Genomic DNA, 25,994 nt, shown 5'->3' with positions numbered 1-25,994 from the left:
TTTTTTTTTTTTTTTTTTTTTTTTTTTTTTTTTTTTTCAGGCTTTTTTTTATGTATTTTAACCCAAAATTTAGTCCTTTATATCAACTTTAATCATAAATTTCCAATTTCAGCGAGAAAATAATATAAATTCATTCATTTATTTATTAAAATTTTAAATTAAATAGATAAAATTAAAATAATTTTAAATTACGAAAATTTAAAAATTCATGATAAAAATTAATATAATCTCGTTCATCAATTTTGAAGATATTTTAATTTTATGTCCACGCCCTCTAGAATTTTTAGAAATTAATTACTTTATTAGGTATAAATTTAAATTTTGTGACTAAATTACCTTTTCAATTTTGTGTTTGGTAAAATGGCCACCGGTAACCCAGCAGATAAAGTACATTACATAGTCCATTTTAGGGATTGGCGACTTACCCATAACCCAGCAGATAAAGTACATTACATAGTCCGTTTTAGGAATTGGCGACTTACCCATTCAGTGACTTTGGCACTAGACGTTCCAAAAATGGGGTACTATCGGGTTGGGTGAATTCAATAATAGACGTTTGTTGACATTCCAGCCTTCCTGCTTTCAGGGCCCACCCGAAAGAGAATCCAGTGTTTCTTGGTCGTGAATATCTGAATAGGACGAACCGCCCCGTGGTTTGCTTCGGAACAAAACAATTAGAATTAGGCTCGTTGAACTGGAATGGAAAAAATTGTGAATTTATTAAACAAAAAAAAAAAAAAATTCAAAGACTAAACTAAAATTTATTAAAACTGCAGGGACAAAAATGTAAATTAGTATAGATGCTAAAATGAAACAAAACACAAAATATAGGGACCAAAATGATATTTTAACCTTTTTAGGGGCAAAATTGCAAAAACTTCATTTTCATTCACTATATCTTCCAATAGATACATACATTAACAATTTGCAGGTAAGCATAAGAAATTTTAAGTTCAAACCCCAAACAACACAAGAACACAAGAAGCTCCTCTCTATGATGGATGCTTTTATACAAATCTCCAACTAAAACATCAGGAGTTAACCACGAACTCGGCTTCTCGGGATCTTTCCCGTTTAACTACGCCATATGTTCTGCTTCTTCGTTTCGAACGATGCTCCGTCGTTGAGCATGTCCTGTGCGTCCGATTCCATTCCTAGTTTCGAGAGTGCAAGAGCCTGCATATAGAACGCAGTCGGCCACTCAGGCAAGCATACCTGAGCCTGCATGGCGTCTCTCAATGCGAGCTCGGGTTGACCAACCATCAAGTAGGAGAGCGCTCGTCTCACAAAGACGGTACCAGAAGGAACCGACATCATTGATACTAGCTGCAGTTTCAAAGATGATCATAATGTTAACTATAGACAATGAAATGCGACAGCTTCGAGAACTAACCGTGCTACACAATCTATGAAGTCGAGAGAGAAGAACGAACCTTCGAGTAGTTCTCTATGGCGTTTTTATAATCCTTGTCCCTAAATGCAATATCACCAAACTTTTTCGTGTTCAACATGTCTTGCACTTGCTGAGTCCACTCTTGGAATGAAAGCTGTAAATTGAACAAAGCAAGCATTCACTAACATAAGGGCATGAGGTGTTTAGAAGTACCCGTCGTCTCTTAGCATCTCGGGATTAGCCTTACGATGGGCAAGCGGACAACGAGCATAACGTAAATTAGAGGCAAAAGTAATAATAAATGTAGTAATAACGTACTTCATTCTCCGCGCCCTCCTCGTCCTTGTATCCGACTTTAAGTAATATATCGTGTACAGCAGTAAGATCCATCCGTACACAAGCTTTTCCGAGTACCGAAAGCATAGTTGGCAACACCACGGGTGCTTTTGTCAAACCCATTAGTACTAGCGATGCAACCTATGATATCGACTTTAAGAAAAACCCGTGAGCGCAAATAAAAGAACTTTCGAGTTACATAACATAACGACATTTACAAGTTTACCTCCTGCTTTTGCAGAGGAGCCACCGCTGAAAGAACGAACTTTACATCGGGACGGTCTCTTGCCTCGTATTGTAGACATTTGGAAGCAAGATCAATCAACTGAGTAGCATCATCATCCCCATATTGTCCTTCCAAGGATGAATCCATTAACAGTAACAAATTCTTCCCTCTTAGCAAATCTAATGCCTGTGATTATAACAAAGGTGATCAAGCAATATAAAAGGGATCGAAAATCGCTCTATAAAACATATTTCGAATGAGATTCTTATGCTCGAGAAGCAATGGATCGGTTATCATTCACTAGAAGGGGCAAGTAGTGACGGTTTCACTCAATATACATGGCTCGGAGGCAAAAGTTATCGTACATGGCTCGGAGGAATGTGCTTCCCGCTTAAAAGGTCGAGCAAAATGGTTCCATAGCTGTAGATCACACTCTCTGGTATGACCCTGCCTGAAAGAAACAAAATCGAGCATCTAAGCTAAAGAGCCGCTTTGCACGCCTTTCCTGGGCGTTTTAGAACTCGGTGAGAAGCTCAGATGTTCTAGTGATATACCTGTTCGTAGAAACTCCGGTGGAGTGTAAGCTAAATTGGTACTGTAGCTTTTTCCGTCCCGACTGTTCTTCATCAGACCAAAACTGGATAGCCGAGGATTGCCATCCTGCAATAAAGAATGTTATAGTTGATGAATGATAATCCATGGCAGACCGACATTCGTAATCTGAAAAAGCTAAAACTAAACGAACAATGATCGCCTTTGAATGTCTACCTCATCGAAGAGAACTCTGTACGTGTTTAGATCATGATATATTTTTCGGTTTTCTGTGCTACAATGATCGAGTGCTTGTGCTATGTAATATGCAACTCTAACACGCATCTCCCAAGGAAATGGTTGTTTCTCCCCTGCATTGTAATGGAAAATCATTCAAAAACTGGAACATCTTCATGCTGAGATAATGAAAAATCCTTAAGTTCAACTGAACAGGAATGTTAAGACAAGGGCGGTGGGTAGGTAAAGACAGGGCGGGTTTATAATCAAACCTCCAACTGTCACTGATGCGGGGTAAACCATTAGGGTATGAACTTTGATCTAAGACCAGTAGCAGGCTTTTTGTGAGATCCCAAATTGGTTGGAGAGGGGAACGAAGCATTTCTTATAAGAAACAGGCCAAAGCGGACAATATCTGCTAGTGGTAGGTTTGGGCTATTACAAATGGTATTAGAGCTAGACACGGAGTAGTATGCCTGAGGATGTTGGGCCTCCAACAGGGGTGGATTGTGAGATCCCACATTGGTTGGAGAGGGGAACGAAGCATTTCTTATAAGGGTGTGGAAACCTTTCTCTAGTAGACGCGTTTTAAAACCATGAGGCTGACGGCGATATGTAACGGGCCAAAATAGACAATATTTGCTAGTGGTGGGTTTGGTCTGTTACAAATGGTTTCAGAGCCAGACACTGGACAGTGTGCCAGCAAGGACGCCGGCCCCCAAGGGAGGTAGATTGTGAGATCCCACATCGATTGGAGAGGAGAATAAAGCATTCTTACAAGGGTGTGAAAACCTCTCCCTACTAGACGCGTTTTAAAACCATAAGGCTAACAAAAATACATAACGGTCCAAAACGGAGAATATCTGCTAGTGGTGGGTCATGTCAATCAACAATGCTCTTGGTCACCTCAATGGAAATAGAAATAAAACGCCCGTCCAAACTATCTTATTCGGGTTTATTCATATGTTCATAGATAGATTGCAGCAATCCTCGAGAGAGAGAGAGAGAACCGACCCATTTCTTCTTACCTACATTCTTTCCCACAAAGCTCTGCAATCCTACCTGATATATGACATATCTCACCAGCTCACTATACACTCAACAGCTCATGGAGTTCACGTAATGTACAATCCAGGCACCTTAGCTATCGTAAATAAACGCAGACAACGAACAAAACTACTCGACGATATCAGAATCTTCCATTTTGAGTACACAAAACACTTGAAATGAAGTAAACATATTCTCAAGAAACAAAGAGTTAATGAAGTAAAGACCAAACCATACAATGGAACAGATGCTTTGAAAGAGTGTCATTAGGCATGTACTCTGCCACCAACAGCCTCTCATCCCCCTCAGCACAGCATCCAATTAAATTAACCAATCTCTTAAACCTCAGTTTACCAACACCAGAAGCTTCAGTCTATGATCAAAATCACATGCAATTAACAAACAAAACATCAATCCAAAATGGAACGAATGTAGCTTAAACACAGAGATTACCACAAATTGTTGGGGATCAGGCCATGACTGCTTGGAGAAGCGTTTAATGGCAACCAAACGATTATTTCGAAGCTTCCCTCTATAAACAACATTGGGAGCTTTCTCTCCACTTTCAGAAACAATCAACTCTGAGCTGAAGCCATTAGTGGCAGCTCGAAGCTCCACTAGCTCAAAATTCTTGAATGCAGGGACTTCCCCTACTTCCAGTTCTTCACCATTAGCTTCAAAAATCCACAAAAATTTCAGAATCCAGACCTCAAAAAACCAAAAAAAAACTCAGAAATCATGAGATTTTAAAAGGTATTATGAACAAGAAACATACCTGGATCTGGTTTGGACTGTGGTGGGGGAAGGTCGTCGTCTGGGGAAGGAAGATGAATGGTTTTGGACTGAAAACAGCCCATGATTGAAAGCTTACATAGAGAAATAGAAATGGCAAAAAGAAAATGAATGAGTTAGTGAAGAAGATTCAGTGAAAATGAAGTAGAAAGTAGATTGAGATCCAGGGGAGGAAATGGGGGGCGGCAAAGTCAAAAAGAAGAGGAAGTTTTGGGAAGAGGGAACAAAAGAGCATTAAAAGGGGTGGACTTAGGGGAGTGTGACTTGTAAGAGAGTCACGTGATGAGAGAGAGAGAAAGTCACGTGATGAGAGAGAGAGAGAAACAATGAAATGGGGGAGGACGAAGCCAATTTTTTATAAAATCATCAACTTTTCAAATAATACGTTTGGAGAGCTCAAAACTTTGCTCGGCCACGTATGCTCGGGAGCTCAGATTAATGTTCGAGTGAGTGTAGGAAGAGCTTTAGGTTAAGCTGTGTACCTTGACAAAGGTGTTACGTCTGCCTTTTGCACGAGATAAGGCGCACAGGTTTTGTGACCGTGCCTATATGTGTGTGTACCTGGTGTGCAATGGATTGTCCCGACAAGTCGATCAAGTCACTTCTAAACTCGAATGAGATCAACATTGTTTAAGACACTAACAATGTAAGTCATTCATGTTTGGCATATTGTGGCTATTCTATTACGAGTCATAATTATAAATAGGCCAAATTAATAAAAACTAATAATTACAAATAGACTAAATTAATAAAACTACAGTTATAAATAGGTTAAATTAATAAAACTATTATTGGATAATTTATTTATTTTTTAATAACAATAAAACATTTCAATTTTTTATTTTAAGGGTATTATTAAAACAATAAGTATTTTTTATTAATTTAATCTTATAAATATTTTAGAAAATAACGTTCTAACCTCCAAGGCGCCAACTAACCGTTTGTTTTACTTGGGCCAGAAGGCCCAATAATAACGGCTTTTTTGGGCTCATACTAGTCCACGTAAAAAGGACATCATGGGCCGTAGCCCAATCGTATGAACTTGTTGCTTCTAATTTCAGATATTCTTGGAAAATTAATTATTTCAACGTAAAAAAAATTATTTGCTTAAATGCACCTAATCTTATCAATAATTACACATGACTAACTTTTGATATTTTAATAAAGCCACATTAATTATCCAACATATCAAAATACCTAACTTTATATGTCGTTAGACTTAGGGTTCCGACGTTTTCCTTCATCTAAGACTGAAAGGAACGAGACTGAACCTTTAAAGTCGTCCCCAAGCTGATTGCAAGCGTAAAGTTAGGGTCCACCTCGTCCACGAGCCAACCTTAACCTTGGGCTCAAGCCCCTAATCAACCTCGACCCATCTACGTTACCTTTTGACCTAATTCGAGTAGGGACTTTTTGACTATGTTTACTCTCTATCACTGCTTCGTTATGTTATAGATCATATAATTTAAAATTTTGAATGTCAATAAACCGTTAAACATTGTTCAACAATGTAACCTAACCATTAATCACGAGATACTTCGAGAAGTTGGATCTACGGTCGGGCAACTACCAAGTGTGTATTGCGAAACGGTTGGCCTTTCACCCCTAGTTACAAGTCATCCTCATATTTTGGCACATAAGTGGGTTCGGTCCTCCAAGGTCTGTTAGAGTTCTCTTCAACCTGCTCATGGCTAGATAGATCGGTTTCGGGTCAAATAGGAAGAACTCGAAGATTCCACCTCTGTAAAGCGCTATAATAAGACATAATAGCGCATAGAGATACAGGTACGGTTCATCTTGTTACTTGTCCAAGCGTCTTGTCGTCTCGTTGGATATGCCATACTCTGACTTTGATGAGGTTAGCTAAATTTTAAAAATTTATCAAACACACAATTAAAAGTTCAATGATAGACACAAATTTAAAAGCTTATGACTAAACTATCCCCGTGGCCGACTTTTTCGTGATTTTTCTATATATATAGAACAAAATCTTCTATTTACAGTATCAGGCTACAAACATAAGAAACGAACAAAATTCGGGCCACTTGGACTACAAACATAAGAAACGAACAAAATCTTCTGTCATTTGAAGTATTCTCGAGATTGGAGCATCAACAACCGAAACTTAAGTCTCCTTTGCCAACCAGCTACAACTCAATACGTAGAAAGACGTATAATATCATCCATATCAGTATACATTCAAAAGTGAATTCTATGTTACAATTTTAAAAAAGACGAAACAAAAAGACCATAAAGTGCATACATTTTTTCGACACATTCCCTACTTGGAAAATTCCAACCTACGTGTTGACTCCTTAAAGGATAGACACATTCATGCCACCACAAGTGACCAAATCTACTCATCAATAGACAAGAAGACAACGGAAGATTCCCTTTACAAAAGGAATTAAAAATAGTCAATTTGAAACAGATAAAGACAATCGTAACGAGCCCACAACATAGCTTCTCTTACCCACATCAGAAGCCGAGTATCGCACGCAAACAACTTTCTAAACATCAAGTTGTAACCATACGCTTAAATTTATACAAATCTGGACCAACACACATCAGTATATTACCTATCCAAACGACTTTAGATAATCACGAGTATAGCTAAAGTACAAGAAACGAGTTTAAATTTTTGATCGAGAGACGTCAAGGGAAGATATATATAATATCTTTGACCAAGAGACAACGACATAGTGTCGAAGCCAGCTGGTAATCTAATCTAATTGGTGATATGGTAATATCCTAATCATAACACACCAACAAGTTGCCAAAATTGCCAAAATTGGTTGCTTTTACGAAAAAGCAACATGAATACAGCTTGAAAAACGTAGCTCAAATCCTTTTTGTTGACTCAATTTTGGGGTCAAAAAGTTAAATGATGAACTACTACTACAATAATATATCCCTTCCACTACAAAACAAGCCATCAAAACACACGATTTTAAGATGCAATTCAGCTGATAAGTACACACAAAAACAAACAAAAGATATCCTAGTTTACTTATAAGAGACATTTCGTCGAACACCTGGTGGGCGCCCAAAGGCGTAGCCGACTTGAATTGCTATACAACCGATACGAGGCATGCCTTTTCAGCCACCGCTCGCCCGCCCTCCCGCACGACGTCGTTTTCAGCCGGTGATGTTGAACGCCGACACCCCACTGACACAGACCACAGCATCATCACTCTCTCTGCCATTAAAGCCAACCTTTGCTGACGTGGATCGCACCATTGTTGAGAAGGAGCAGAAAGGGAATTGGATTCTGTACTATTCTGAGAACTGTGCTTACAATGTGTTCGATGAAATGCCTGAACTAAAATAAAATAATATTTTTTTAAAAAAATATTACCGTTAGTTGAAATCCACGTAATGGCCCACTGGGACTGTCGAATAGAGACGTGGCACCCACGTTTTGAGCGCTAATTGATCGACCTTAGTGTTAATTTTTTAATTCACTCCAAAAAAAAAAACAAGTGTTTATTAAATTATATATATTTATAATTAATTAACATTAATGTTCGAGTTAGCTTACGCCCGTAAATTTTATTTTATAAAGAATATTCTTTGGATCTATGTATCTGGGTCTCGATATTGGAAATAATAAATATTATTTATTTTATTGAATGTTGATAACTACGACTCTTTATGATAGAGCGGGTGTTTTATCACAATGCATAATTTTATACGCGAGAGTTGTTATAATTTTAAAAAATAATTATTCTCCAAATTTTATATGCCAATTTGGCAATTTTACAATAAATAATAGGTGAGATTTTTATCCAAATTTAAATTTAAAATTTGGATTTTGGACTTTTTTGGTAATTAATTAAAAAAAAAGTATATTAATTAAAAATGCGGAAAATGAAAAGGAAGGGTGTTATTAATTAATATGATTATTGTTAATTTAATGAAAGTGGAAACAGATTAAGTAAGCAATTAAATGAAAGTGGAAAAGTTTGATTAAAATAATATTATTTTATTCTGTCATTGTCTTTTCTTTTCTTTTTTTTTTCTTTTTCTTTTTCTTTTTTTCTTTTTAAGAAAGGAAAGAAAAAAGGTTAGATTCATCGACCCAAAGTCGCGACACCTATCCAATCAATCCTATGCACTATTTTAACAATATTAATAATATTAATAATATTATTATTATTATTATTATTAATGACCCACTTGGATCGTATGTTTTGCTTGGTTGGTGTGAAAATAAATATTTAGAAATTAAATACAATAAAAAATTAAATCTATAATAATCAGGGTATTTAATTGGTAATTTAAATGGATCGAATTAAGTTATGTTCGGGTTATTTATGTTTTTTTAATTATTTAAAATATATATTTATTTATAATACGTGACACATTAATAATTAAAATATCATAAATTTTAAATATTCAGTATTAATGAATGGTTAATATTTCTGATGAACATCAAATATTATCGATCTTCATAATAATCTTAAAAATAGTTTCAACCCGCGCTGAATCCATCAATAGGACGTAATCCATTATTTAACAAAACATTTTTTTTTTTTTTTGACAATTGACTAATAAAAATGGATTTAATTAATTAAAATATTTTTGGAAAAAATATAAAAATTGCCAAAACAAAGTATTTTAAAGTCATTGAATGGGGATTCAATTAAAAATAATAATAATAATAAATAAATAAATAAATAAAGTCGAAATAGATAAGCAAGAATACACATTACAAATACTGTGTTATCATTTCATGTTAATCTTACATGTCACATTACAAAGATTTCTTACATGACATATGGTTGGCATGTCAATTTATATAACACAAAAAATATCACATCATACAAATATATATATATATATATATATATATATATATATGAAATGACATTTTTTTTATAAATGTCTTTGTCCTTAGACGTTATAAAAAAATAAAATAAATTAAAATTGTCTCTACTGGAAATAACTAAATCAACTTGAACAAATAACAAAACGACGATTTTTCAAATTTTTTTTTTTATATAATGTAGTTCGACTATTAAAATTTAGCGTCAACTTATCGAGATATATATATTAGTGATCCAGAGGTCATAAATTTGAATTTGTATTTAAAATTTAATAGACAAATAATATACACGTCACTTTATAAAAAAAAAATTATATTTCGTTGTTTTATATGTAATTTTATTAATTCAACTAATTTTGGTGACTCCATCGAAATGTAATCGAGACATAAATGATTGCCGACATAGGACTTTACAAACAACGTAAATTACTCATTCATGCCCTTGCGTTCACGCCTTGTGCTAGTCATGAATATGGTAGCTCGTGATTTTGTTGCTCGGGTGCGATACTACTTCTAGAACTAACGACTATTCTCTACGAAGATTTGAACGATGGACGTCTAAATAAATAATATATATTAATTATCGTGAGTTATATTTATTTTATATTTTATATATTATTAAATTTAATACATTCATAGCCGCCACCTATATTAAGATCCAAGTATAATGATGGGATGACTATTAAGAATATAAAGATTTATTTGTCCCATACGAACCTCACAGCCGACCTCCACGATTTCTTTCCTTTATACCATAAATACCCATGCAAAACCCCTGCTACTTTCTCTCTCTCTAACCTTTATAGTTTATAGAGAGAAGGGTATTTTCGGCAATTGTTTGCTGTCCCTCGTTGACCATAATTATTTTTAATAAGCATTTAAAAAAAAAAATTAGACTAAATTAATAAAAATAATATCTTACTGTTATTCTTAAAGGTAAATGTTTAATATTTAATAAAAAGTTTTTAATAAATGTATTAAAACTAAATTTAAGAAATTTTGAAAATATCTTAAAATTTATTTTAAAATTTTCAAAAATACCTTTGAATTTATTTAAAATATTAAAACATTTGTAGATAATATATGAAGTGTTGATAGATAACTTTGTCCATATATTAACGATAAAAAAATTATTTTTTTAAGAAAAATAAAAAATATTAATGTTAATTTTTAAAATTTTGCAGGTATTTTTTAAACATGCTATTAATAATAATATCATTTTTTTTTTGTATGTATATATATATATATATAAGATAAAAAAACTCGAAAGCTTGCTATCGATTGTGATATTTAACCATTTTATTGTCGTATTAATCATTATATAACAAACAATATTCTTGAAAAAAAATTAAATTTGTTTTATTATACACCTAATATTAAGTTATTTTTATAAATAAATTAATATATTAATTGAAGAGATTTGGTGAGATAATCAATGGAATGAGAGCCATACACGTAAAAATATCATATCATATAATATAAAAAAAATATATAAAAAAAACATGTAATATTGATATAATATGAAATTATTATTTAGAGCCTTAGAATGAAATGTGGCTGCGTAGTATGGTATAACGCAATGTGTGACGTGTATATAATATTATCGATCCAAGAAATTAGGTATCAATTCCAAGAAGTCAATTAAATAAAATAAATATTTTAAAATACAAAATAAATTAGCTAGAAATTCCATTAAAAGTTATTATTAACGTTGAATAATTATGTTTAATTAAGCCGATGAAATTTTGAAATAAATATAAAAATGAAAATCTGGTTTACCTAATCTGTTTATTTTTTAATTAATTTAATTATCAACGTGTTTGAGTTGATTTGAGTTCGAGTAATTAAATTTAATTATTTTATTATGTTGTTGGGTTGTGGATTATCTTAAGTAACATTAGATTGACTTGGAGGTCTTTAATTCGTTTTAATTATTGTGATTAGGTTTAATTATGCATTTGTTTTTTTCTTAATTTTTTAAATAATTTTTTTGTATTCTCCACCCAAGTTGTAAAGGGTCTTTAAATAATATATTTATTTATATTTTATTTTTGTTAATTAAATAATATGTCCACTTCTAGCTGATATTGTTCTATTTTAGTTTTTACTTTCAGGCTTCCTTTTAAAAATTTTAAAACGCGTCGGGAGGTTTCCTCACTCTTATAAGGAATAATTCGTTCTCCTCCTCAACCGATGTGGGATCTCCGTAATCCAGCTACGTTCAGGGCCCAATGTTCTCGTTGACACTCGTTTCTCTCTCCAATCGATGTGGGATCTCCATAATCCACCTACCTTCAGGGTCCAGCATTATCGTTGACACTCGTTTCTCTCTCAAATTGATGTGGGATCTCCATAATCCACCTACCTTTAGGATCCAGCGTTCTTGTTGACACTCGTTTCTCTCTCCAATCGATGTGAGATCTCCATAATCCACCTACCTTCAGGGTCCAGCATTCTCGTTGATACTCGTTTCTCTCTTCAATCGATGTGGGATCTCCATAATCCACCTACCTTCAGGGTCCAGCATTCTCGTTGACACTCGTTTCTCTCTCAAATTGACGTGGGATCTCCATAATCCACCTACCTTTAGGGTCCAGCATTCTCGTTGACACTCGTTTCTCTCTTCAATCGATGTGGGATCTCCATAATCCACCTACCTTCAGGGTCCAGCATTCTCGTTGACACTCGTTTCTCTCTCAAATTGATGTGGGATCTCCATAATCCACCTACCTTCAGGGTCCAGCGTTCTCGTTGACACTCGTTTCTCTCTCCAATCGATGTGAGATCTCCATAATCCACCTACCTTCAGGGTTCAACGTTCTCGTTGACACTTGTTTCTCTCTCCAATCAATGTGCGATCTCACAATCCACCTCCCTTTAGGGCTCAACGTCCTCGCTGTCACACCTTCGAGACCCCAGTGTCATTGCTGACACTCGTTTCTCTCTCCAACCGATGTGGGATCTCACACATATATTAAACGAACTAATTCCTCGTATATGACTGGTTGAGAAATAATAAGCCGAATCGCATGGAAAAGGTAATAGCGGGTCGAGTTTGTACCGCACCGAGTAAAAAAAGTTTATTTTGTACGCTGCATCGGGACGAGGTTCTTGTACAGCGATAATGTGCTATGTTTTTTTTTTTTTTTTGAAACTCGTTTCTCTCTTCAATCGATGTGGGATCTCCATAATCCACCTACCTTCAGGGTCCAGCATTATCGTTGACACTCGTTTCTCTCTCAAATTGATGTGGGATCTCCATAATCCACCTACCTTTAGGATCCAGCGTTCTTGTTGACACTCGTTTCTCTCTCCAATCGATGTGAGATCTCCATAATCCACCTACCTTCAGGGTCCAGCATTCTCGTTGATACTCGTTTCTCTCTTCAATCGATGTGGGATCTCCATAATCCACCTACCTTCAGGGTCCAGCATTCTCGTTGACACTCGTTTCTCTCTCAAATTGATGTGGGATCTCCATAATCCACCTACCTTCAGGGTCCAGCGTTCTCGTTGACACTCGTTTCTCTCTCCAATCGATGTGAGATCTCCATAATCCACCTACCTTCAGGGTTCAACATTCTCGTTGATACTCGTTTCTCTCTTCAATCGATGTGGGATCTCCATAATCCACCTACCTTCAGGGTCCAGCATTCTCGTTGACACTCGTTTCTCTCTCAAATTGACGTGGGATCTCCATAATCCACCTACCTTTAGGGTCCAGCATTCTCGTTGACACTCGTTTCTCTCTTCAATCGATGTGGGATCTCCATAATCCACCTACCTTCAGGGTCCAGCATTCTCGTTGACACTCGTTTCTCTCTCAAATTGATGTGGGATCTCCATAATCCACCTACCTTCAGGGTCCAGCGTTCTCGTTGACACTCGTTTCTCTCTCCAATCGATGTGAGATCTCCATAATCCACCTACCTTCAGGGTTCAACGTTCTCGTTGACACTTGTTTCTCTCTCCAATCAATGTGCGATCTCACAATCCACCTCCCTTTAGGGCTCAACGTCCTCGCTGTCACACCTTCGAGACCCCAGTGTCATTGCTGACACTCGTTTCTCTCTCCAACCGATGTGGGATCTCACACATATATTAAACGAACTAATTCCTCGTATATGACTGGTTGAGAAATAATAAGCCGAATCGCATGGAAAAGGTAATAGCGGGTCGAGTTTGTACCGCACCGAGTAAAAAAAGTTTATTTTGTACGCTGCATCGGGACGAGGTTCTTGTACAGCGATAATGTGCTATGTTTTTTTTTTTTTTTGGATTAATTGTTTATATTTGATGGTGTTATGATAAGATACATCCAATTACTTAAAAAATGAATATTAATAATAAATATTAATTGATTAGTTGCTTGATATTTTAATTTTGAAGGAATCTTCTAGATCCAAATAGAGATTATAATGAATATTCCTACTTCCCTTACGTGGCGTGTGAGACTTTTGTTTTTGTTTTTTTTTTAATTGTTTTGTTGTAATATTGGATTATATCAAGGGGTATTTTTGGAATAATAAAAATATAATCGAGCATTAATTACAAAAGGTGATCATTTTTTATTCTCACACTGCTAGTCTGCATCCTTAGAACTAAAATCTCCACGTATTTAGTAGTCACTATAACAATAATTATTTACTTTTTTAAATAGAAAAAAAATTACAATAATTATTTACCTCAATTATCATTTTAAATCTCGATAATTTAACCTACATTCCTCCATTAATAATTTTTTTTTTCTTTTATAAAAATCCATCTATGTATATATCTTTATTAAATGCGAAGAGTAATATTTATCAAATTTAGAATAATATTTTTTATACACATTTATTAAAAAATAATAATGACGTTGCTCGTCAACTTTTAAAGGTTAATTTAAAAAATATATTTAAATTTTAAAAGTTTGGTTTATATCATAAACTTTTAAAAAAGAAATTAGAAAATATTCTTATCTTTAGTACCACAATTAAAAAATATTTATTAATTCTCAAAGTAATATTAAAAATTTTAGAAATAATTTATTAGGTGTCGATCAAGATTTTCATCCACGTATTAAGAGTAATTTTTTTTACTTTATAAAGGTTAATAATATTAACGTTACTAATAAAAAAAAAAAGAAGGAAAGATATTAATAAAAAAATTTAAAATTTAAGGATATATATATATATTATAGTAGAAGAATATTATTAAAATTTAAAATTTTATGAATATTTTTTAAATCAAATATACAGTGAAAGGGTAAATTGGGTATTTTATTAATTTAGTGAATAATAAATTAATATGAGAGATTTTCAAAAAAGAAAAATAAAATGGATCGCGTAAATGTAAATTTGGGCCAATATATATAAAGCCCAATATTTAATTTTTTTTTGTCGGGTTTAAAAATTAATATTAGGTGCAAAAAATTATTTTAAAACACTAATGGCCTTACATTCCTGTTTAATTACTATTAATACCACAATTTATTAATTGTTTTAATTTAAATAAATAAATTATTGAGAGATTATTTTAAATAAAATAAATAAAAATGCCCCCCTTCTCCTTCTTTCCTCCTCCCTTCCCACTTTCTCACAGCTGTTCAAGTCCTTGTCTTTCTCTCTCCTCTGTCTATAAATATCCCCAAATCCCACCTCCCCATTCCATTCCATCATCTCCAAATAATTTCAAAAANGCCATTGTTGCTGCTCTCCAAGCTCTTCTCCACTTGCTTGCTCTTCAATGGCTTGTCTCAATATCTCTTGTTTGCGTCAGGTTAGTAACCTAAATTTTTGTTCACGTGTTCGAGCCAGTTTACGTGCACGTACGAATAAGATCTAGAGCTTTCGCTAGCTTTTTCGAGTACTCACGGATGAACATCGGTTACTTTGAATCGTTAACGTGACAATTTGACTACATTTGGTTGTCGAGATAACGAGTAAATGTTTTATACGTGAGTTTTAGGGATCAGAAATAAAGTGGAAAACCACTCGTGTTCTTAAAAACTTTACTAATGTTCTTCTAAATTCTTCTTTTGATTTTTGATTTTTGATTTTTTTTTGGGTTCAGATTTGTAATTTTGAGATTCTTGATTCTGATTTCCATTTTTTAATTTAATTTTTTTATGTTTTTTTAGAGTACTATGCAGAGGAAGAAGACAACGACGATGACGACAGCTGAGAAAGAGGTGCTTACGCTTGACGGAGCTGTTGACCGACATGGTCGTCCCGCTGTTCGGGGCAAAACTGGAACTTGGGTTGCTGGAATCTTGCTACTTGGTACGTTCGTCTTGGAACATACCATGCATTTTGACGTGTTTTTAATGACCCAGAAAGTATTCGTGAGATTTACGTAGATGAGTAACTCGAGCTAATAAGTTTAAATGATTTGTGTATTAATGGCAGTGAATCAAGGGTTGGCTACGTTGGCGTTTTTCGGAGTTGGAGTGAACTTGGTGCTGTTTCTAACGAGGGTTATAGGACAAGACAATGCGGCAGCGGCCAATAACGTTAGCAAGTGGACAGGAACTGTTTACATTTTCTCTCTTCTTGGAGCCTTCCTTAGTGATTCGTACTTAGGAAGGTTCAAGACGTGTGCCATATTTCAAGCTATTTTCGTCTTGGTAAGTCGTTTTTTGTTTTTTCTTTTCGAACTGATTACTTTTGTTGAGTGCAACATTTTCGATTGTTCAATCACTTTTTATTTGTTATTTCAAACGTCATATGAAACTTGCTTTCACGTCTTGTGAATTTTCAATCATTCATCTTTATTATCGTGTTTTTATGTCAATAATGAAATAATATGACATAACGTAAAGATTTAGCGTGCGGTGGGGATGAAATTATTGAGTTTTTGTAGCTATTTGCTAAAACTATTCAAATCAAAATGGTAGGGTTTTTATGTTAGAAATTGGAATTTAATAATTTTAATAAAATGATAATCTGAATAAAAATAAATATAATTCTAATTTGTAAAATTTGTAGTGGCTACTTTATGAACGACAGACGGCGTCGTTTAGTGAGAAAAAGTAAAAAAAAAAAGGAAAAAAGAAAAAGAAAAAGTTGCCTTTTTCTTTGACATAAACCTAAACAAATATGTTTTTTTTTTATGTAAACCACAAAACAAATGTTTAATAAAGTGGAAGCTGAAGGTAAATGTATGTTAGAAAGTGACCCAATAATGTAAATCAATAAATAATAATTATAATATTTGGCCCCCACATATGACTTTTTTAAACTTCAAATTATTTGGGTCGTTTTTTTTTTGTTGGGTTCGATCATGATACTTATGGGTACGAGGATCTGAACTAATACGTCTTGGTTGATGGCTATATCTTAACGTACGAGGATCTTAAGGCTAATGAGCTATATCTTAATTTGAACGTTAACCCTTTAGCTGATAAGCTATATCTTAACGAACGAGAATCTAGACGTGGACGTAAGTTTTGTTTACCTTTTTATTATTGTTGTTGGGCAGGGTCTAGCTTCACTATCAATAACATCCGGCCTATTTCTGTTGAAACCCAAAGGGTGTGGAGATGAGCATACTCCATGCGATTCTCACTCCTCCTACCACATTGCCCTGTTCTATCTCTCAGTATACTTGGTAGCCCTTGGCAATGGAGGATACCAACCCAACATAGCCACATTTGGGGCAGACCAGTTTGATGAAGAAGACCCTAAGGAAGGCCTCTCCAAAATTGCCTTCTTCAGCTACTTCTACTTGGCTCTCAACCTTGGCTCACTGTTCTCCAACACTATTTTGGGTTACTTTGAAGATGAAGGAATGTGGGTGATTGGTTTCTGGGCTTCTACTGCCTCTGCTGCTATGGCTTTGATCTTGTTCCTCTGTGGAATCCCTAGGTATAGACATTTTACTCCTAAAGGAAATCCCCTCTCTAGGGTTTCTCAAGTGCTGGTTGCAGCTACTAGGAAATGGAAGGTTCAGATTATGCCTAATTCTGAGGGATTGTTTGATGAGGATGAGAAGGATTTGGTTAGTAACAATGGAGCTAGGAAAATTCTACACACCAATGGATTCAGGTAAGTTTCATCATCATTTCTACTTGGATTGAATGTTTGATTTCCAGAAACATGAATGTAATAGTGTGGATGTGTGATTGTGTCGTTGTTTTACAGATTTTTGGACAGAGCAGCAGCAATTACATTACCTGAGATGGATCAATTTGACGATGGAACTCGGAATCCATGGCGTCTCTGTACGGTTACTCAAGTCGAAGAAGTCAAATGCGTTCTCAGACTCCTCCCGATTTGGCTTTGCACGATCCTCTACTCCGTCGTCTTCACTCAAATGGCTTCTCTGTTCGTCGAGCAAGGCGCCGTCATGAGAACCAACATTTCTACATTCCACATCCCTCCCGCTAGCATGTCGAGCTTCGACATTCTCAGCGTCGCAGCGTTCATCTTCATCTACCGTAGAGTAATCGATCCAATCTACACTCGATTAACCAAATCGAGCCTCACAGAGCTTCAAAGAATGGGGATCGGACTTGTAATCGCAATCTGTGCCATGGTATCCGCCGGAACCGTCGAGGTTTTTCGATTAAGATACGCCGACAAAGATTGCCTCCATTGTGAGGAATCGAGTTCCCTAAGCATTTTCTGGCAGATTCCTCAGTACGTACTAATCGGAGCATCTGAGGTTTTCATGTACGTCGGCCAACTGGAATTCTTCAACAGTCAAGCACCTGACGGACTCAAAAGCTTCGGTAGTGCTCTCTGTATGACCTCGATTTCCTTCGGCAACTACGTTAGCAGCTTGCTGGTGACGATCGTGATGAAGGTCTCAACGAACGGTAACATGCCGGGATGGATCCCTGGAAACCTAAACAGAGGCCATTTAGACCGATTTTTCTTCCTCTTAGCCATCCTCACGGCGGCGGATCTCATCGTCTACATCATCTGCGCCAAATGGTACAAATACATCAAATTCGAGAGCCGTGAGGCCGCCGCCGCCGCCGCTATCGCCACTGTCTAGGGCTTCGCTCCGACCGAAAATGGCGGCAGAATAAAGTTGGAGGGAGAAGAATGTCAATTCCAACGCCGTTTGATCCAATTTCGATGGTTTCATAATCGAATTATTTGATTAAAAGAAAAATAAATAAATAAGTAGTTTTGAGGTGGTTCGATCATGACCGTTGAAATTGGACCGGACATAATCGTGGCTGTAGATTTGAAGACGAAACCTACTCCGGTCGGAGGATAACCGGGCGGTTGACGCTATGAGACTTGAGAGATGATTCCGATTACTTTCCAGTTGAGCGATGTAATATTTAATTCAACGTTTTATTGTTGTGTTATAATGAAATAAAAAATGTCATTTTTCTCTATTTTATTAGGTTTAAATAATCAAAAAATATATTTTTTTTGTGCAACTAATAAATTTTTTTATTAAATATTTTATTTGAAATAATATTTTACTATATTCTTTTAAGTTAAACCCTAAAATTTAAAATTTAAAAGGGTATATATTTCAATTAAATATATTAAAAAAATAAAAAAAGTGGGTGCATTATATATAAATTGATACAGTAAATAGAAATGTTTATTTAATTTGGCCCCGTGGAGATCGACTAAAGCGAAAATTCTTATTGAGACGTGAAATGAGAAAGGGAGTAGGAATGTTTTTTTTGGTCGGGACCCAATTATATATATATATATATATATATATATATATATATATATATAATATGGTTATATGATATTTTTTAAACCATATAAATAAATAACAAAATACGAGTAAATTTGAATTATCACAAGGGAATTACATCGTCGACGGTAAATAAGATATATATTTTTTTTTTTAAAAGAAAAAAAGAATAGTTATAGGAATAAAAATTCTGAAGTCCCCGCCATGGAAGCAGATTATTGACCGCGTTAGATCCCAAATTCGTCCCCTAGCCATCGCCGCTGCCGCCATGTGGAGGAACTCCCGGAGTTTCTCATCCAAACTCCGGTCATCATCTTCATTCCCTCTCCCTTCAACCACCACCACCTCCATCTCCACCTTCTATCGTCACATCACCGTCGCTCGGCCGTCTCTGCGCGCTCTCTATCCTTACTCCTCATCGTTATTCTCCTTGTTATCATTGTCGCCGTCCTCCTCGGATCCCACCAGACAAGTTTTTTCGAATTCCCATGGAGTTCGGGTCTTTTCGAGCGTTGCAGATCCTTCATCTTTGGCTTCCGCATCGGTGGTTTCCAGAGCCAGGGAGGCCGTGGACTTGGCTCGCCACTATGGTCGCTGTTACTGGGAGCTCTCCAAGGCTCGTCTTAGGTACTTTGTTCCTGTTCAATTGGTTTTTTTATTTGTTGGTAGTGTTTGACCGTGCTTTCACGTTTTGAGTCTACTCGAATTTGAGTGAAATTCGATTTCGTATTACTGCTTTGTAATATTTTGCACAATTGAGATAAGAAGCAAAGGCCAGCATTAAATCTCAATAATTTCCAAATTCTCATAAATACGCTGCTATTCATTCAAAGGATTCGAGCATTCTCTTTAAAAGTCAGGTTCCTTAGAGCTGCTTTTGTAATATTGTATTGTCCCACAATTATTCGAGGAGTTTGTAACTATTCCCTTCGTCTATGCTGTTTTGAATGAAATTATTGTCAACACACGTTTCTTGAGTTGATAATTTCATTGCATTATTGTGTTCATTGAAGCCATTTTGGAACCTTAATTATTCTTACGCGCATTATGTGTTTGGTCTAATTTCTTTAGGAGAACCCTATGGTGTTTTGATATGGAATTAGTGCCTTTGGATTGACACTTCGAGTTTTGATTGCATCAATAAATATTAGGTTCTTTACATATGGGGGAATAAAACTTAAACAATCTTCCTTTGGTCTTGAATTTTTCTCTACAATTTTAGCTTATCTTTTAGGAATTTATGCTATTCTTTGTTTCCATCAAGCAAAAGCATGGATTGAACTGATGTCGATAATCTATACAAAACTAACCACATAGGTTGACCTAGTGGTCATAACTAATAAGCATCAATATAAATGATATAGTGATGAGAGGAATGAGTTAAAATCATGGTGGCTACCTACCTTGGATTTAATATTCTATTAGTTTCCTTGACAAATAAATGTAATATGGTCAAACGGTTGTTTTGTGAGAATAGTCAAAGTGTGTGTAAACTTTCGGATGTGCGCATACATCAAGAAAGAAAAGAAAATCTATACTGGAATTAATATCCTATTAGATTCCTCGATTACTGAATGTAATTAGGTTAGATGGTTATTTTGTGAGAATAGTCGAGGTGTGTGTAAGCTTTCGGACGATCGCATACATAAGAAAAGAAAAGAAAATAAAATATATGCTGGAATTATGTAACACATTAGCCTTGCTGATTCTCTTTCTTTCTTAAATGGAAGTTCTCGTTTCATGAAAAATTGTAGACCTTTCTTCTTGCTTGGGCAATGATTTTCTACCTCCTAATTTCATTTTTGTGACTATTGTTTCTTTTGTCTCGATTTGCACCTCTGTTGCAGTATGCTAGTTGTTGCAACTTCTGGAACTGGGTTCGTTTTAGGGAGTGGAAGTACTGTGGACCTTGGGGGACTTTGTTGGACTTGTGCTGGTACCATGATGGTTGCAGCATCTGCAAACTCCTTAAATCAGGTATCTTTCATCGTCAATTGCAACTCCTTAAAGTGCCTATGCTGTATTCATGTCTTTTTTTTTAAAAAATTTCTCTCTTTTATTTTTGAGAAAATAATGTTTCACCATGTAATGGATGCATCCTATCCGTGTATTCCATCCATATCCATGGTTTCTAGGCGATCACTTTGAGTTTAAGATCTGTTGCATATTAACCAAGGCTGTAAAAGATGAGTACTATGTACTAACAATTTGTGGACTTGTAATACTGCAATATTTGTGGCTTTCAGAATTTTAACTCCGCTGTTAATTGTTTTTTTTTTTTTTTTTAAATTTATTTGTTTCGTTTGTGTGTGTGTGTGTTGAAATTGACTTCGGCTAAGATAGCCGTACAGCGTCCTTGATAATAATGCTCACAACTCTTTGGAAGTCATGGGGAGCAAGTTAATCAGATTATCTATAAAGCATTAGATTTCTATGTTATTCTAATTTTCTCTTAGTTGTGTGTTACACTAATTAGAAATTTACTTAATTAGGTTTTTGAAATAAAAAATGATGCTAAAATGAAGAGAACATGTCGAAGACCACTACCCTCAGGGCGCATCACAATGCCACATGCAGTCACCTGGGCAACTTCTGTTGGTTTAGCTGGCACTGCTATGTTAGCTACCAAGGTGACAAGATAAATCGCTCATCATATTTTTGTTGTTATTGGACTGTGAACTATAAATATGTTGTCAATTTCTAGGGACAATGAGCCAATATGCTTATTTTGTTCTTTATGGACAAGGCTGTTGCAGGCTAATATCTTGGCAGCTGGTCTTGCAGCTTCAAATTTGATTCTCTATGCATTTGTATATACCCCACTCAAACAGATTCACCCCGTAAATACGTGGGTTGGTGCCATAGTTGGTGCTATACCACCACTTCTTGGGTAAGTTCTAATCTAGTGTTCTTCTTATATATCTTTTAAGTGAAATAGATCTTACCCCTTGCAAACAGAGGTTTTTATATATTGGGCCTTACCTTTTAAATTTGACCACTTAATCTTCTGACTAGTTTAGTGGAGTATTGACTTTTTTCTTGGTTGTTCAGCTTGTTTTGTCGTATGATATTGCTGCAGAGGCACTGTTAAGATTTTAGTGCATATGGCAGTGCTATCAAGCAATGAATATGAGCAATATTGAAGTATGAAGTTTTTTTGATGTGGCCTTTCAGGTGGGCTGCTGCGTCAGGACAAATATCTCTAAATTCAATGATTCTTCCTGCTGCCCTTTACTTTTGGCAAATACCCCATTTTATGGCTCTTGCATATTTGTGTCGTGATGATTATGCTGCTGGAGGGTAAGGATATATTTTGATTGCAATGCTAATTTGTATGTTAATCAATCCATCATATTATCATCATGGTTACAATGAATATTTGTTAAAATTGTTCGCCTAGAGGTCTCCTACGGAGTATTTGGAAAGAAAGAAACCAAAGAATTCCAAAGATGAGCTATTACCTTTTGATTCTCTTTGTAATGGGCTGAGACATTTAATGTCTTGGTGGATCTCGAACCAACCAATTTTTTTTGTAGTTACAGACTTCTCCTTATTAGAAGTATTTAGAAGGCACTAATTCTTTAGTTTTTTAGTAGGGTTCTTCTACCCCGGTTTTCAGGCTGGTCTTGTTTGGCGTTTTATAATACAACTTTTGTATCCTATCCAAAATATTTTTTATCTTTCTTTTTGGTGTTAAAATTGTTCATTTATCTGGATGGTTTGAAGTATATTAGAAGATTGCCAAGTATTGAAAACTTGAAGTGTACTTTTTCAGTCTAGATTAAACTGTCGTGGGTTGGCAGATTGCGTAGTCTATAGAAGTTTACAAAGATGAATTTTGAAACGCCTAAATGGGGTCCATAATTTTTGTACTAAGTATTCAAAGTTCAAAACACCTAAAAAACGTATGACAAGGAGTTGTTTAGTTATTGGAACTCTTTGGAATTCTCTCTCTTACCCTTCTCTCTGGTATTTTAGGTATAAAATGTTCTCTCTTGCTGATGCTTCTGGTCAAAGAACTGCCGCTGTGGCTTTAAGAAACTGTCTGTACCTCGTTCCTCTGGGATTCTTGGCTTATGATTGTAAGTTACTATCACACTCTCTTTTTGGTAGTCATCTGCTGCAGATTTCATCTCCATGCTGACTTTTGACATATAGTAGGATATGTTTTACAATCCTTTACCTTTAAAAAATGTCATGATGCAAGCAACTTAGTAGCAGTTTGAGTAGTTTTGAAGTCACGATAGCTCCCGTCACAGGCCGAAGGCGGAGTGCACAGTTTAAAACAATTACTAATAGGATCCCGATTAGAAGAAAATGACAATGTAACTATATTGCGACATCTACGAGAAAATAGAAATTAAATATAATAGTAACAGTTTGGTAAGTTGCATGCTAGATTATTCCCCAAAGCTATGCCTGCCTTTCCCAACCCCTAATACCATCTATATGTAATCTTTCGCTCTAACCAACCTACTAAGATCTCATTTCATATTATTATTTTTTTAAAATTATGTTTGTTTCCTAAAGAAAAATTAGGTAAGTTTTTCACCTTCCTTTGAACTTTAAAGCCAAATTAAAATAAAAAAGTCAAGTTTTTTAAAAACAATTTTTTAATTTTCAAAATTTGACTTAGTTTTTTGAAAATGTTCTTAAAAGTAGGTTATAAACAATGAAAACTATAGAGAGTAGAAGTGTTTATAAGATTAATTTTAAAAACAGAAAACATAATGGTTATCAAACCAGGCCTAGTAGCCTAAGAAACTGCATCCATGCCACTGCTAACTCTATGGGTGATACAAATTGTTATACTTCTTGTGTAAACTTACTGACATACGAGCTGTTGCATATTGGTAATAGTTCGTACTAACTTGAGGCAAAAAGGTTAAAGAAGCGTTCTTTCTTTGGATTCTATCCCGGGTATTTGAGCTTCTAGAGGCCAATAATTGAAGGAAGAAGGCCATGTTTTTAGGAACATTTCCTCTACAAGTTTGTAAGATATCCCTCTGGCTCCAATTTAGTAATTGGGACCTGTAAGTGAAAAGCAACAAACTCACAAGAGAACAGCCCTGTGCAACCGTGCTAATCATAAGGTCATTGCATTCCAATTGTTCTGAGGAACACATCCTTCAAACTAGCGAACTTATCCCACTCTTCCATTTTTCTATCAAATAGATTTAGTCCGAGGTCCCTGGTTTGATCGTCTTTCTAGCAGTTACTAACTTTCCGTTTGTGTTATATATGGCATAGAGTTTAGGAAAGGTCTGACTCGAGGATAGTTGTCAAGCCATCTATCCTTCTAAAACCATAATCTAAAAGACCATTAATTTTGGTGTCACGCCATTCTAGTTTTTGTCTCAACTTATGCTAATTCCATCTGTGCACCATGAAAGTTGAAATGACATATAAACTGCTGGTAAGGTCTAGGCCAATGCACACCATTTTCTTTCTTTGAAACCATTATATTGTGTGTGTGTAAGTTCAGTAGAGTTTGTATCCCACAAGTTCCAAGTTTCTATTATCTGAGAGTTCGCATCAAAAGTCTTTCTATCATCTACAGCGCCGGTAAATTTCATTACCAACCAAAAACATGCTTTCCCACATTGTGGTAGTTTAACAACTTGTTCTACATCTGAACTATTCTCTTGTTTGTTAGCTGACTAAGAAAGTTGTTGTATCTGAGGATCTTCTCAAAATTTTATACATTATGCTGACATAAAATCTGGGACGTTGTCACGATTTATACAATTTGACCATTGTGTTGTCTACCTGGTTTCCTCCCATGCCAATGATACCAAACATGACCGAATTGACATGGTATTTAATCTTTTCAGGGGGTATCACTTCGGGATGGTTTTGTCTAGAATCATCCATCCTCACACTTGCAATCAGTGCGACTGCGTTTTCGTTCTACCGACACTGCACGATGCAGAAAGCAAGAAGGATGTTTCATGCTAGCCTCTTGTATCTTCCTGTTTTTATGTCAGGACTTCTGTTTCATCGTCTTTCTGACAATGAGCAGACCATGGAAGAAGATAGTTCTGAAACGATGTTGGATGGGTTGATACAGGAGGACAGATATATTGCACAAAAGAACAAGACGGAGCATCGCCGAGGTTTCGCCCAAGGTCGACCACCTGTTGCGTATGCTTCGGTTGCACCCTTCCCTTTCTTGCCTGTTCCAGTATATGCTGACTCTTGATGAACACAGTTCCTGTTTTCTTTTGTAAACACCTTCCGCAGCTTCCTCTTTTGAGTGAAATAATGAGGAAAGATCTCAAATTATATAATCAGTTATTGCTCATTTTGTATGGTGATAGAATTACCCAGAGGTATCCAACTGTGACAGTTTTGGAATGTGCAGTGAACTGTGCATTTCCATCCTTCTGATTTTTTAACGGTCACTTCTTAAGATATTTTCTTTTGTTTATAAATATGTGTAGTGTCTATGGTTTAGGATAATTAATTAATATTTTTATTTATTTATTTATTTATTTTTATGGTTCGAGTTTTTCGATCAACAAGAGGAGAGTTCATGTAAGGGTTGCCTGTTGCAAGGGGTGGGGACTCGCCGAAGAAGGTTAGACGGACTTAATTATAGCATTCGAACTGGTTCAACTAGGTTTTTTCATACAATAATGTAATGTATGCGTATCGGTATCCTTTTCAAGACCAATTGCTTCTTATTTTTGTTTATACGTTTTGAGAAACCTACTAAATAGTAGTTAATTAATAGCTCGAACGTTCAGAAAAACGATGCACCATCTCTAGATGTTAACGTAACAGTTTAAGTTTACCGCTATCAGATATTGTCTTCTTTGAACTTTTCCTTTCGGGTTTTTCTTCAAGTTTTAAAACGTGTCTACTAAGAAATCAATGGAAGCAAGCCCGAGATTTTGACTTAATTTTTTATTTAATAATTCCGTCTATTAAATAAAATTGGAGATATG

At 35.4% G+C, this 25,994-nt stretch overlaps 3 protein-coding genes across 3 annotated transcripts; 2 read left to right on the top strand and 1 right to left on the bottom strand.

The window, feature by feature from the left end:
• Window positions 1-868: 868 nt before the first annotated feature.
• Window positions 869-4,769, bottom strand: LOC111789901 (probable serine/threonine-protein kinase At4g35230). Its single transcript, XM_023670616.1, has 10 exons — window positions 4,546-4,769; window positions 4,224-4,444; window positions 4,008-4,143; window positions 2,724-2,857; window positions 2,510-2,615; window positions 2,321-2,406; window positions 1,956-2,141; window positions 1,712-1,870; window positions 1,434-1,547; window positions 869-1,326 (listed from the first exon to the last, which is right to left on the bottom strand). Exons 1-10 carry the CDS (start codon window positions 4,625-4,627, stop codon window positions 1,075-1,077), a joined length of 1,476 nt encoding a protein of 491 aa, XP_023526384.1. The 5' UTR covers window positions 4,628-4,769; the 3' UTR covers window positions 869-1,074.
• Window positions 4,770-15,070: 10,301 nt separating this feature from the next.
• On the top strand, window positions 15,071-18,724 carry LOC111789689 (protein NRT1/ PTR FAMILY 7.3-like). The gene is made up of 5 exons (XM_023670346.1): window positions 15,071-15,150; window positions 15,512-15,653; window positions 15,780-15,997; window positions 16,852-17,417; window positions 17,514-18,724. Exons 1-5 carry the CDS (start codon window positions 15,118-15,120, stop codon window positions 18,370-18,372), a joined length of 1,818 nt encoding a protein of 605 aa, XP_023526114.1. The 5' UTR covers window positions 15,071-15,117; the 3' UTR covers window positions 18,373-18,724.
• A 508-nt stretch (window positions 18,725-19,232) lies between these two features.
• On the top strand, window positions 19,233-25,478 carry LOC111791320 (protoheme IX farnesyltransferase, mitochondrial-like). The gene is made up of 7 exons (XM_023672610.1): window positions 19,233-19,671; window positions 20,892-21,021; window positions 21,537-21,674; window positions 21,801-21,934; window positions 22,219-22,344; window positions 23,023-23,126; window positions 24,879-25,478. Exons 1-7 carry the CDS (start codon window positions 19,313-19,315, stop codon window positions 25,244-25,246), a joined length of 1,359 nt encoding a protein of 452 aa, XP_023528378.1. The 5' UTR covers window positions 19,233-19,312; the 3' UTR covers window positions 25,247-25,478.
• Window positions 25,479-25,994: the final 516 nt, after the last annotated feature.

Source organism: Cucurbita pepo, chromosome LG03 (assembly GCF_002806865.2).
Source record: "Cucurbita pepo subsp. pepo cultivar mu-cu-16 chromosome LG03, ASM280686v2, whole genome shotgun sequence".
NCBI lineage: Eukaryota > Viridiplantae > Streptophyta > Magnoliopsida > Cucurbitales > Cucurbitaceae > Cucurbita > Cucurbita pepo.
This window is presented reverse-complemented; position numbering and strand designations above follow the sequence as displayed.